We start from the raw sequence: 12719 nt of genomic DNA on the forward strand, positions 1-12719 counted from the left end.
GTGTCAATAAAACACCAACTGGCAAAAAATCCAGAGTGCGACTGTTGGATAGATGAAAGCATATGCAAAAAATCAGAAGGTCCCCCATAAATATTATGCTACTTGAGTTTGAGTCACTGCAGATGTATACAGTCGATAACAAATGGTTTGTGCCCTTGAAAGCTCATGATACTATATAATGTTTTTAGTAGTCTCTAAGGTGCTATAGGACCAATTGTTTTTTAAGGTTTTTTTTAAGTATATAGGGTGAAATGGGGTTTTTTAAATAGTTTTATAAAGTGACCAGATTCGCAGTATTTACAGCATATTACGATAGCCTTACATGCTATAATCCCTCATGGGGATTTATGTAACTTCATTTGCATCTCGTTAGTAAGACACAGTAAAGGCTTCTACGGATATCTTTGAGTATGTCTACACTAGCCCCCTAGTTCAAACTAGGGAGGCTAATATAGGCATTCGAAGTTGCAAATGAAGCCTGGGATTTAAATATCCCGGGCTTTATTTGCATCTTCCTGTCCGGTCGCCATTTTCAAATGCCACTAGTCTGGACTAATTGCCCGCGGCTACACGCAGCAGGGACCCAGTAGTTCGAATTAAAGCTCCTTGCAGGAGGAATAACAGTTCGAATTAGGGCTTTAATTCGAACTACCAGGTCCCTGCCGCATGTAGCCGCGGGCAGTTAGTCTGGACTAGAGGCATTTAAAAATGGCGACCGGATGGGAAGATGCAAATAAAGCCCGGGATATTTAAATTATTTTCAAGTTCGAACTACGGGGCTAGTGTAGACATACCCTTTGTGACCAGTAATTGTGACATTGATATGTTTATCATAAAGAAATGCATGAATTTAATATAGATTTTTGGAATGGTGGCTCTCCAGACAATCCACAGCTAGGTGTAAAATGTTTCCTCATTAAAATTACCCAGAAGAGTCATGTCCAGCCAGTGAGAAGACTTCTAGGACTTGAATTGCACCTACAGAATCAACCAGCCCCAGGTTGGGAGGAATTGCGGTTGAGTTCCCAGAAAGAACACAAAGCAACCAGTAGCTTCCACCTTATGGAACAAGACACCTTCTAAACTATAAACATGAGTAAGGCTTTAGGTGTCCTCGAAGCACATAAAGACTCCCTCTGAGAAGGCTTAGGGAGCATAGAGGCAACATGCTTTACAGCTCCTGGCCTATTGCGTAGGGAGTCCAGTGTCAGCAAGTCGGGTGGGGGATTGTGGTGGTGATGGAAAGCAGATGAAACCTCCCTAATGCTGGGCAGGGTTTCCCCAGGCGCAAAGCATAGGTACCAGGGTGGCCTGGTTTCCCGGAGCCATCTCTTGCAGCAGAGCTCCCCGTCCTGAGCCCAACTGGAGCAAGTAGAGGCCAGGAGGCCCAGGTAGAGTCCTCGTTCCTCCGTTGTGCCTGTGTGAAATCCCTTGAAAACAAAAACACCTGCAGATTTGAGGCCCATATTCTTAGGTCTGTGAATTTTAGAAAGGCTACATCCGGGCTCATAAGAAAACAGCAACCTTAACCATTCCACAAAGGAGCATCCATGTTTATCTGTGGGCTCATCCTAGCTTCTGTCTCCCAATTCCCATTCAACGCAGGAGGTCTACCGTACGGTAATGACTGGGGGTAGGGGGAGGTTTGGTGATCAGGAGAGTGTGAAGGGGAGAAAGGAGGAAAAAACGGGCAAAAGACAAGCTGAGAGAGGAACTGTCAATAGCACATTTACCTTTGTTCTACATGATTCCCAGGCAGCCTTTTCCCCTGCCCACTTTGGCTCTTGTCGGTTGTTAGCTCTTTCATTCCAGCTGAGTATTGAATTTCAAATGTGCATCTTTCAGCTTGAAGGGACCTTCTGTTAACTGGCAGTAGCCAATCATGGGTTATACATTCCTTAGCCTCCCTCTTATTACTTCAGCCTCTGGCATTAGAGCTTATGCAGCCCTGATATAGTTATGAGAAGAAATACAGGCCGCATTCCTAAGATACACTTCAATACCTCACGGCCTCAGTCCTCCATTGTGCTCTCGTGTGAAATCCCTCAGATAGCTCCATTGTGGATTTCTTCTTCGGCCGAGAATCGGCCTAAAATTCTCTCTGTCAACAACATAAATATATTTAAATGTGGTGGAGGGTTTTTTCCCCCCTGCATTTCATTCATTTTGTTTCTGTTGCTTTCTCCTTATCATTAAAGATTTCCATTTGTCCAAACCTCTCCTCGTCTCAGTTGGCCCTTTTTATAATGGGGATTCTTTCCCGAGTTCATTTTACTTTACAGTTGACGTTTCCTTTTTATAGCACAGCCTGCTGGCTGAAAAAAGCCACAGAGTGAACAGGGTGATGGGGAATAGTGGTTAGATCATAACAGCAGGGTGAGGGAATTGGAGGGGCCTAGTTCAGCCCCCAAACAATCATCAGGCTGAGAGATTACTGGGGCGTAGGGTTTATGATAGAAAAAGACCACCAGAAGATAAATGTGACTGTGTGTGATCATTTGACTTGCAACAGAGAGTGAAGCCAAATGAGGACAAGTAATTGACTTTATTCAAACATAATTCCATCAGAATTCTGGACTGATTCCCACTGGTCTCTCGTTCACTTCTCTAAAACCACCTTAAAAACAAACAACCATCAAAAACCCACAAGGAAACCCTGGGAGGTATAAATTCAGGCAAGCAGCATAAGGAAAATGAATCTATTACTGCTAACGCTGAATAAAAATGCCACAAACTGCTGTGGTGCTGAAGTCGCACAATTCAGATAAATTGGGAATGCAATTAACGATCCCTTAGATACCGTAGAACCTCCAAGTTACAAACACCTCGGGAATGGGGTTTGTTCGGAACTCTGAAATGTTCGGAACTGGTTGCTATGGTTGATTGTTCAAAAGTTTACAAGTGAATATTGACTTCATGCAGCACTGAAACTTTACTTTGCAGAAGAAACATGCTGCTTTCCCTTTATTTTTTAGTACTTTACATTGATCACAGGATTGTACTGTATTTGCTTTTTTGTCTCTGCTACAGCCTGATCGCCTACTTCTGGTTCTAAATGAGGTGTGTGGTTGATGGGTCAGTCCATCACGTTGTTTAAAACTCTGAGGTTCTCCTGTTGGTAGACACATGCAGCTGGATCCCGGTCACCTTGGTGACGTCACTGTCCGCACTCATTTCCTACCGCGTTGGGGGATCACTGATTGAGACGCTGCGTGATGGCACAGCTGTGGTTTGGGGTACGGCTGCACAGCAAAGAAAACCCACGGCTGGCTTGTGCCAGCCGCCTCAGGTTTTTGGGGCTCAGCCATGGGCTGTTTCACTGCTGTGTAGACTTCTTGGTCCCCACAGCCTGGGCGCCAGCCCGAATACCAAAGTCTACGTAACAATAAAACAGTCTTGTAATCTGGGTGTGTTGCACCTCTCCATATTCCCTGCCCCTTCCGTGGAGCCTAAAGCCCTGATCTTGCTAACATGCCTGTGCTTAACTCTAAACACAAGAAAAATCCCACGGGCCAGAATTCTGCACCACTGAAATCAATGGGAATTTTGCCATTAATGTCACTGATGCAGGATCAGGCCCTCAATGCATAAGTGTTAGTATAATCAGTGCCTAGGCTTCTTTACTTCTGTGCCGTGCCTAGTCCTCTCTGGCTCTCTGCAAGCCATCATCGGCAGTGCTGTCAGAAATCAGCCTGCGTCACAACACGACGTACCACCCCAGGGCCCAGACCTTGCTAGAGCTTTCTTTTTTTTTTTTAATACGTTCAAACCAGTCTTATCCGTTTTTTTTTTTTTTTCCTGTGCAGCTTGTAAAAATAATGCTATCAAGGGCCGTGACAGGCACGGTGAAGCAGGGAGACTGCTTTGAACTTGAAAACAGTTCCGTCTCGCTCCAAGACTGGAAAGGCAACTGAGGCAGTAATGCTTTCGGTAGACACGTAAAAAGGACGGGCCGTTTTGGAGGCAGTGGTGCACTCCACGGGCCCAGCTGTGAAAAGCACTTATTTTGGGGGATCCGTTCGGTTTGCTTTCAGACACACCCCGTCCACTTTACTCCCTCGGACAGGCTGGGTGCTTTTAAAAAAAAATTAAAATGGCAGCGAGGGAGAGTTTCTAAGGTGAGGGCGATTTGCTTAATCAGGTGAGACAGGGACCAAAAACACTTGGCAGGATGGAAATAGAAATGTCCCACTGTAAACCTGCCCTGAAGCAACATGACACTGTACTAACTTTACTGACTCATTTTGATCCTTCCCTGAACAATAGATGCAATTTCAATTTTGTATCCACTCTGATACCATCATGAATGACAATAAAGCCATGTCATACTATGATGTGTACAGTATTATCAGTTGTGACACCGAAAGATCACCCGCAGTACAGTCTGTGAGCCTTCCCGAGATCGTAGTCTGCTAGGAATGAGATAACAGTAGCGTCTCTGGGGCTGTTCTGTGGGTAGCTGAGTGAGACAGATCATTTCCTCATCTCTATTGGGGATGTGGGGGAGGAATAGCTCAGTGGTTTGAGCACTGGCCTGCTAAACCCAGGGTTGTGAGCTCGATCCTTGAGAGGGTCATTTAGGGATCTGGGGCAAATCTGACAGGGATGGTACTGTAAGGGCAGGGGACTGGACTCAGTGATCTCTCTAGGTCCTTTCCAGCTCTATGAGGTAGGGATATCTCCATATTAAATCCCAGGTATGTCTCACTTTCCACAAAACCTGTAGAGTCAAATAATGGTGGCCTCTGCATGCATGCACTACAGGGGGCAGTGGCCAGCTATAATAGGGCTGCCAGGGCCCAGAGTATGAGGAGAGTGCTAGCAAAAATTGGGAGTGTGGGGTCCACCTTGTGTCTCCCTCTCCATTCTGCAGGGGGAGAAGTCCTGGCTATCCCTTCCCCAAGGGAGTCCAGCATCTCCCTGCTTTGACCTCTGCCCACTGGATCACAAAGAAGGCTTTGTGAAAGCGCATAATAGGCTGGATCCTGCACCATGGGGGGGAGGGTTTGGCCCTGGGGCAGGTGTGTGTGGGGCTCCATGTCTCCCCAGCTCCAGGCAAACCTCGAGGAGCGTTAATGGGCCTATGATTTCCATTAGCATGAAAACAAGGAGTTTGCATTTTTTTCCAGACACTCATATGTGTGTCTTAGCCCTTCCTAAGACTAGCATTATGTTGCATTACATGAAATCCTAGAATTAGAATTCTAGGTGTCATTCCAGACAGTCTGTTTACAAACACACTTCTTCACTCTGTGCTGAAGCACGAGCAATTGAAAACGCCCTCCGGAGAGTTCAGATTTTCACATTCACACTTAAAAAAACAACCTAACTTGCATGTACCAAAGAGGAGGATAAAGGAGATATTGAACGTGCATCAGCAACTCCTAGAGAACTTATCAGAATCAACTCTCACTGCCTGATGATGACAGGGGCACTTGATAGCTTGTAAGAAGGTTTGGCTAAATACTTCATGAGCCTTCCATTAACGAGTAAGATGCCCCATAAATTGCTCTGTCAATAGAATTTTAAAACTCAAGCTCAAATGGGACATTTCAGTCTGTGTCTTTCCCTGGCACTTTCTAAACTCGATGTTATGTTTTCTCTTTCAGGCCATGTATATGTTCTACGCTTTGGCAATTGTTTGTGATGATTTCTTTGTCCCTTCATTGGAAAAGATTTGTGAAGTAAGTATCCGTAGAAGTTTCTTTCGCTTATATGTCACTTCAGTAGCAATTTCCCTTGAAAAGATGTGTCCACGGTATATAGCAGGAGTGGGCAAAGAGGCCTCCGCAGGCTGGATTCAACGTGACAAGCTGGTGGATGCAGCCCACGGCCACCCTGCCGGTCCACCGCCTCCCGGCCAATCAAGACCTGGAGACAGGGAGCACACGAAATCTCCTTCCCCCACCAGCGGCATCAGAAGGAACCGTTGGCTGTTTTAAAACCTGATTGGCCTGGGGGCAGGAGGAGCGTGTGAGGTCTCCTCCCGCTGCGGCGCCTAGAGGGAACTGCCAGCGATTCTCTCTAGGCATGGGCTGGGGGGAGAGCAAAGATTTCATGCACTCCCCGACCCCCAGACCAATCAGGGTCTGTGGGTGGGGGAGCACGAGACATCTCCTGGCCCCGCCCCTTCTGCCCGAGGCCACACCCCTTCTGGGGTGGCCCAGGCCACTTCCAAAATTTGTAAAGTGGCCCCCTTTTAAAAACTATTGCCCAGCCCTGATATGTACAATAGATTACCTTTTCTCCTCGTTTTTCTTTTTTTAATCGAATGGGTAAGACCACAGGTATCTTTACATTGATTTATATTGTGTAAATGATTGTTCAGCTTTGTGTGTTTCTTTCGCAGAAGCCTCCTGGTGCGTTTCTCAGTGGGCAAATAATGTTTGTAGAGTAGCCTTTTAAATCTTGTGATTGCCACTTGAACAAGAACAATTATATCTGCATAACATTCTTCTCTTTAGCAAATAGTTTGTGCCCCTCTACAACAGAATAAAACACAAACACTATATAGTTAGAAACCTACCTGAAGAGGTACCCAAGAAATAGTCTTCTGGGGTATGTCTACACTGCAGCGCTAATTCGAACTAACTTAGTTAATTCGAACTAAGCTAATTCAAACTAACGCATCCAGACTAAAAAACTAGTTTGAATTAGCGTTTTGCTAATTCGAACTAGCATGTCCACATTAAGTGGACCCTGAACCGGGGTTAAGGATGGCCGGAAGCAGTGCCGGCAGGGCATCAGATGAGGACGTAGAACGTGGAGCTGATGCCTCAGGCTAGCTGAGGGCTGTGCTTAAAGGGACCCGACCCCCACCCCGGACAGACAGTTCTCAGGGGTTCCCCGCTTGCAAAGCAGTCCTGGCTTGGAGTGCCCTGAGTGCCCACACTGGGCACATCACAGCACTCGGCCATAAGACCAGCTGCACTTGCCGCAGGCTGCCATCTAGGGAGAGGGGGCAATTGGGGGGCTGCAGGAGAGCTTCCACCCCCAGAAGCCCGCAGAGCCAGCCCAGTCCTCCCCATCGGGGGCTCGTACCCCATTCCTCCCTCACCTCCTTCCACTTACCCTTCCCTAGCCCCCCTTCCTGATGTACAAAATAAAGAAAACGTGTGGTCAAAAATAGAATCTCTCTTTATTGCACAAAACTTGGGGAGACTGGGAAAAGGAGGTGGGAGAGGGGAAGAGAGAGGGTGGGAGAGGGGAGGGCAACTACAATGATCAGAGGTTTGGAACAGGTCCCATATGAAGAGAGGCTAAAGAGACTGGGACTTTTCAGTTTAGAAAAGAGGAGACTGAGGGGGGATAGGATAGAGGTCTATAAAAGCATGAGTGGGGTGGAAAGGGTGCATCAAGAAAAGTTCTTCATTAGTTCCCATAATAGAAGGACTAGAGGACACCAAAGGAAAGGAATGGGTAGCAGGCTTCAAACTAGTAACAGAAAGTTGTTCTTCACAAAGCAAATAGTCAACCTGTGGAACTCCTTGCTGCAGGAGGCTGTGAAGGCTAGAACTAGAACAGAGTTTAAAGAGAAGTGAGATCAAGTCATGGAGGTGGGTCCATGGAGTGGTATTAGCCAGGGGGTAGGAGTGGTGTCCCTGCCCAAAGTTTGTGGAAGGCTGGAGAGGGATGGCACGAGACAAATGGCTTGGTCACTGTCTTCGGTCCATCCCCTCCAGGGTTCCTAGGGTTGGCCGCTGTCGGCAGACAGGCTACTGGGCTAGATGGACCTTTGGTCTGACCCAGTATGGCCATTGTAAGCTCGGGGCTCAGGGTCGGGGGTCTCAGTGGACCACCTTGATTTTCATGCACACCTACTCCTGGGTGGCCAGGCTGGCAGCTCTCCTGCCCAAGACGGCCACTTTCCTGTGCCTAGTGCGGAGGTCATGGACGAGGTCCACGATGTCCGCACTAGAGCAGGCGGGTGCCTGCCTCTTGCGGTCCCGGGCAAGCTCCCGGGAGCCGCCAGCCTGGTCCCGGGAAGAGGGGGAGGGCTGGGGGGCATCGGGTGGCTGGCTCGAGCAGTGCCAGGTGCAGGGTCTGCTGGCTGGGTGCTGGCAGGCTTGTACCTGGCACGGGCACCGTAGCCAGCCCGTGCCCCTTTAAGGGGTCCGGAGCCAGGAGGGGGGCAATAGAGTTTCCCTGGTGTTGGCCAGAGTGGCCACCAGGGAAAGCTGGGGAGGGCTAGCCTCCCACTAGTTCGAATTAAGGGGCTACACACCCCGTAATTCGAACTAGTAAGTTCGAACTAGGCTTAGTCCTCGTAAAATGAGGTTTACCTAGTTCGAACTAAGCGCTCTGCTAGTTCGAATTAAGTTCGAACTAGCGGAGCGCTAGTGTAGCGCCTATCAAAGTTAATTCGAACTATCGTCCGTTAGTTCGAATTAACTTTGTAGTGTAGACATACCCCTGGTTAAATTACTTATTTGGGACTCAGAAGGTCAGTTCCTGGCATTGTAATAAACTTCTTGTGTGACCTTGGGCATATGACTGAGTCTTTTTGTGCTTCACAGGTTAGTGGTTGTCTTATCTATTTAATTTACAAGCTCTTCAGGGCAGATACTTAGTATATGCTTATGTAGCATCTTGCAAATGAGTTCCCAATTTTGTCTGGGACTTTAGGAACAACGGTAACAAAGGTTATAGTAATTCTAAATTTACAATATACCATACAGTGATTAAAATGGCCAACAATTGCATTGTTTTAGCCCTCTGATAAAAAATATGTTTGAGCCTGGATTACATTAAATTTTTTCCCAGAAATTGCAAAATTACAACTCTCGTGAACGTGTGCACTCTACATTCTGAGAAAGTACCACTGGCCAGTTCGGGGTAGGGGGGATGGAATGGGAGAAATTAAGGTGTATCTTGACTTTGACAGGCAAATGTTGAACCACTAGAAACTTCCAAGTTTCGAATAATGCTTAAAAGCCACTCTGCATCGCATTGGGGCAAACAGGTCACTCACAGGAGCAGAGTGTGGCCAAAATAGGGCTATTTTGGTCCTGCACATGTGGATTCCACTGTGCTGACCTTGATTACAACAAAATTTTGGTTTGGATTCAAAATTCAACAGACTGGCAGCAATCTCCTCATATGTGCCGTCACTAGGCAGATGGAGAGACAGTTATCTATGTTCCTCCTGCTTGGCTAAGAATTGCAAACATCCTGTTACTTTTGCTACCATTGTCCCCACCCTAAACAGCCTGTCTGCCTCGTCCACCTGCTAGCTTATCTTTTAAACTCTGCGATCTTTGGGGCAGAGCTTTTCAAGTTCACTGTTTTACAGCATTTTACATTGGGAGCCCCGTGTTCACCGGCCTGTGCCTGCAATAGGAACGTACAATAACAATAATGATGATACAAATTCTGCTGATGTGCATGTCACAGTGCAGACTTCAGTGTAAAACACTAGGCCAGATCCTCAGGAGCTGAGGGTTGATTTACATTACCAGAGGCTCCAATCCCTTATTTGGATTTCAGACCTCCCTGCAAGATTCTAATTCCATTATAAATTGTACAGCAGCAGGGAAAACAATTGCAAAGGAAACGATCTCCTTTTGACTGAGGCCAGCAGACTGCAATTTTAGAAAATAAGTACTTCCCCAGCTTGAATAAACACAGAAAGATAATTATTTGTTGAGTGTGGTCCGCATGTTTGAAGTGTCTTCAAGTCTTTCCCGAAGCCAGTTCCATACAACGAAATCTGTGCTGCAGGTAGAAAATACAGGTTGGCTTTGCCATGTGGGGATCTTTGTCAATTGGAAAAGACACCTGCCGATCTCCCCCGAGGTAGAGCCACAATTATCCATCTTCCTAAAAACAGAGCTGCTCCTGAGCTGCGGGATGAGGTGTGGGAGGTTAGATGGAAAATCATTTCTCTCTGACTGCACTGATGGCATCTGACTGGTGAACTGTATTGGTTCATCGAAATGCCGCTCAGCCTCGGCTCCGTGAAAACTGTTTGGACGCATGGGGTTTGGAGGATCAAAGGAGTGACACGGGAACAGACCCATGTCGGCAAAATAGTTATGGTGCAGAGAAGAGGGAACGTGGTTAAACAAGTATCAGATAGATGTGAGCATAGTGCAGACCATAACATTGTGGTGTAAGTTAACAGTACGTATTAACCAAAGGGGTCTTAACTCGCTCCAAAACATGGGTGGTTGTTTTTTCAAAATCTTTGTTCTCGGCCCAAAGGTGACCTTTTGGGGGACACAGAGTCCTTTTTTTCCAACGTCAAGCTGTTCTCGCGTTATGTGACAGTGAAAGAAACACACGTTCCTTTGTTCCCAGTTGGTCCACCATATTTTTGTCTGAATCTGAAATGACTTGTCTTTAAAACTTCCCACACGCATGGACATTGTCTTCAGTGCTAGCATTCAAATGGACATGGGACTAGCTCACTTGGGAAGGGTCTCAACTGCCTTTTCTCCTGGCCCACTCGCCGTCTGTCTTTTTCAAACTAAAGGGGAAATAGTTTGACCACATGTTCGGATCACGTGTGGTGCTGGATTCTGCCCCTGCTTCCTCACACCAAGTAATTATCTGCTCAAGAAATCCCATTGAATAATCTCTGGCTCTCAAAGCTGCTCTACTGATTTCAGGGTGAATAACGGTGACAGATGGGCAACCCTCCCTGGTGATGTGGTATATTTGGCATATTTGAAGCAGGTTCTCTCACTCACTTACACAACATCGTCCTTGCAAAGAAGTCCCACTCTTATTCGCTCGCATTAGGGAAGTTCTTGTAGCCTAAAGATTCGCAAACACTTGGAAATCAACATTCCGCAATGGCTCTTCACAGGGACACGCTTATTCCAGAATGAGAATAGCTTTTCCCAGTGTAGTGTAATCAGCATCGGAAGTGGATTATTATTAGGGTTATAGTAGCATCTGCAGGCCCCAAACTGATATCGCAGCTCTCTGTGAAGAGCTTTCTGTGGACCCCATGGGATAGATTTTTGCCTCTTTTGCCACATCTTTGTACTGCCCGGATTGTCATTAGGGATGTAAAATCCCATGTAATTGGTTAACTTGTTAAATGTGCTTTTGAACCGATTAACCGATTAAAGGGGGAGGTTGGCTGGGCTGAAGCAGCCTCCCCACCACAGGCAGGAGCTGCTCCAACTCGTCCGGAGCAGCCCCTGCCTGAAAGGCGCCCAAGCCCAAGTGAGGAGCTACTCCAGCCCCCACCAGTTAACTCAGGGGCGGGCAATAATTTTTGAGTGGGGGCCACTTCAAAAATGTTTGAAGTGGTTGTGGGCTGCCCCGGAAGGGGCGGGGCCTCGGGCAGAAGGGGCGGGGCCTCGGGCAGAAGGGGCGGGGCCTTTAAATAGCAGGAGCTGAAAGGGCTCACACCTCCCCTGCGGCTCTCAGGCATCACATTAGCCAGAGATGGGAGCTGCGAGCCCTTTCAGTGCCTGCTATTGAAAGGGCTCGCTGCTCCCGGCCTTGCTGCTAGCTCGTTGCCTGGGAGCTGGAGACACGTTAAGGGTGTTGCTTACTGGGTAAACAGTTAACCTGTCACATCCCTGCTTGTCATGGTGTAGTGAGCAGGGATGGCCGCTCACTGACCCTGAAGAGGGAGAACCCCTCTCTGAGCCCGGATGGGCTGAGCTGGAGCCTCACCATTAAGTCCGCAGCAGCCTGGGGGAAGGGCAGGAAGTATAAAAGCCAGGCCCAGAAGCTCAGTAGGGGGCCGGCTGTGGGAGGGAGCGGAGGCCAACCCTGAGAAGGCTGAGGAACCGGCTGAGGTGGACGACTGGCCTAGGCCACCAGGCCCCAGCCCAGAGGAAGAGACCCTGTTCTCCCTAGCTCTAGACTGGGACCATACAGACCCTGGGGGCCCGCCCTGACCAGGGGAACAGGTACAACCGGAGGGGGAGTCTGGAAGTAGCCCAGGGGAAGCAACAGATGATCAGGTGGATCTGATCACCCTTTAAGCTGGGTCAGCGGGCTTCGGTGTGGATCCCCTGCCGACCCCAGTGCTGCAAGGCTGCCACTGCTAGGGCCCTGGGCCAGGACATGGTGGAGTAGGGAGGGCCCACGTCCCCCCTACCACTCCCTGCATTTGGGTGGCAGTCTCCCCCTCTCCACTTGTGCTGCAGAAACTGTTTACTTGTCTGCCTCACCCTGAGCCAGGGCCTGGGCTGGCATTTTGATTGTGCGGGAATTGTTTGTTAGTTGGCCTACGTTCTGGCCCTGGTCTGAAAGGGGCCACCGGGCTAAGACGTACAGGCCCGAGCACGGGGCAGTGACTCAGGACTCAACAACAACTCTTACACGTGGCCATTTGACTACATTGTCTGAGATTCTCTCCCAGGGAAACCATTGTTATAGCAATGTGTTTCTAGGAAGTAAGGACTCAAGCATATCCCTTGACTGATTATCCCGCCTCTGAAGGCATCAGCAAGGTGCAAGCTGTATGAGATGATGAGCGTATCTGTGTTTCCACTGAGTCCGGTGCAGAAGAAACTAGCCCTTTGTGAGCTCTATCTTTTCTTCCAAAATACGTTTTTAGCAATATTTTTAGTCCTGTATAGCTCATGTCCAGCAAAGCTTTTGTTCAATCAGTTTGTCACACGTTATGACAATAGTACACTTTTGAGCTTTCCTGCCTCCCATGGAGGCCAGATGCTGCTGACCCAACTCTTCTGCCATTGCCACCCCATAACATATATGTAACACTGCGTGATTAGCATGTCATAGGGGCA

General features: G+C 48.0%; 1 protein-coding gene across 5 annotated transcripts in view; it reads left to right on the top strand.

The window, feature by feature from the left end:
- SLC24A3 (solute carrier family 24 member 3) overlaps positions 1–12719 on the top strand; it is a 341570-nt gene that overhangs the window by 241985 nt on the left and 86866 nt on the right. For 4 of the 5 annotated variants that reach the window (XM_075925771.1, XM_075925773.1, XM_075925774.1 and 1 more), the window contains one exon: positions 5610–5684. In XM_075925771.1, coding sequence (XP_075781886.1) covers positions 5610–5684 — 75 coding nt within the window. Of the gene's footprint in view, positions 1–2060; positions 3061–5609; positions 5685–12719 lie in introns of those variants that run through there. The other variant, XM_075925776.1, reaches the window with a different exon arrangement.

Source organism: Pelodiscus sinensis, chromosome 3, assembly GCF_049634645.1.
Source record: "Pelodiscus sinensis isolate JC-2024 chromosome 3, ASM4963464v1, whole genome shotgun sequence".
In the NCBI taxonomy this organism is placed as follows: Eukaryota; Metazoa; Chordata; order Testudines; family Trionychidae; genus Pelodiscus; species Pelodiscus sinensis.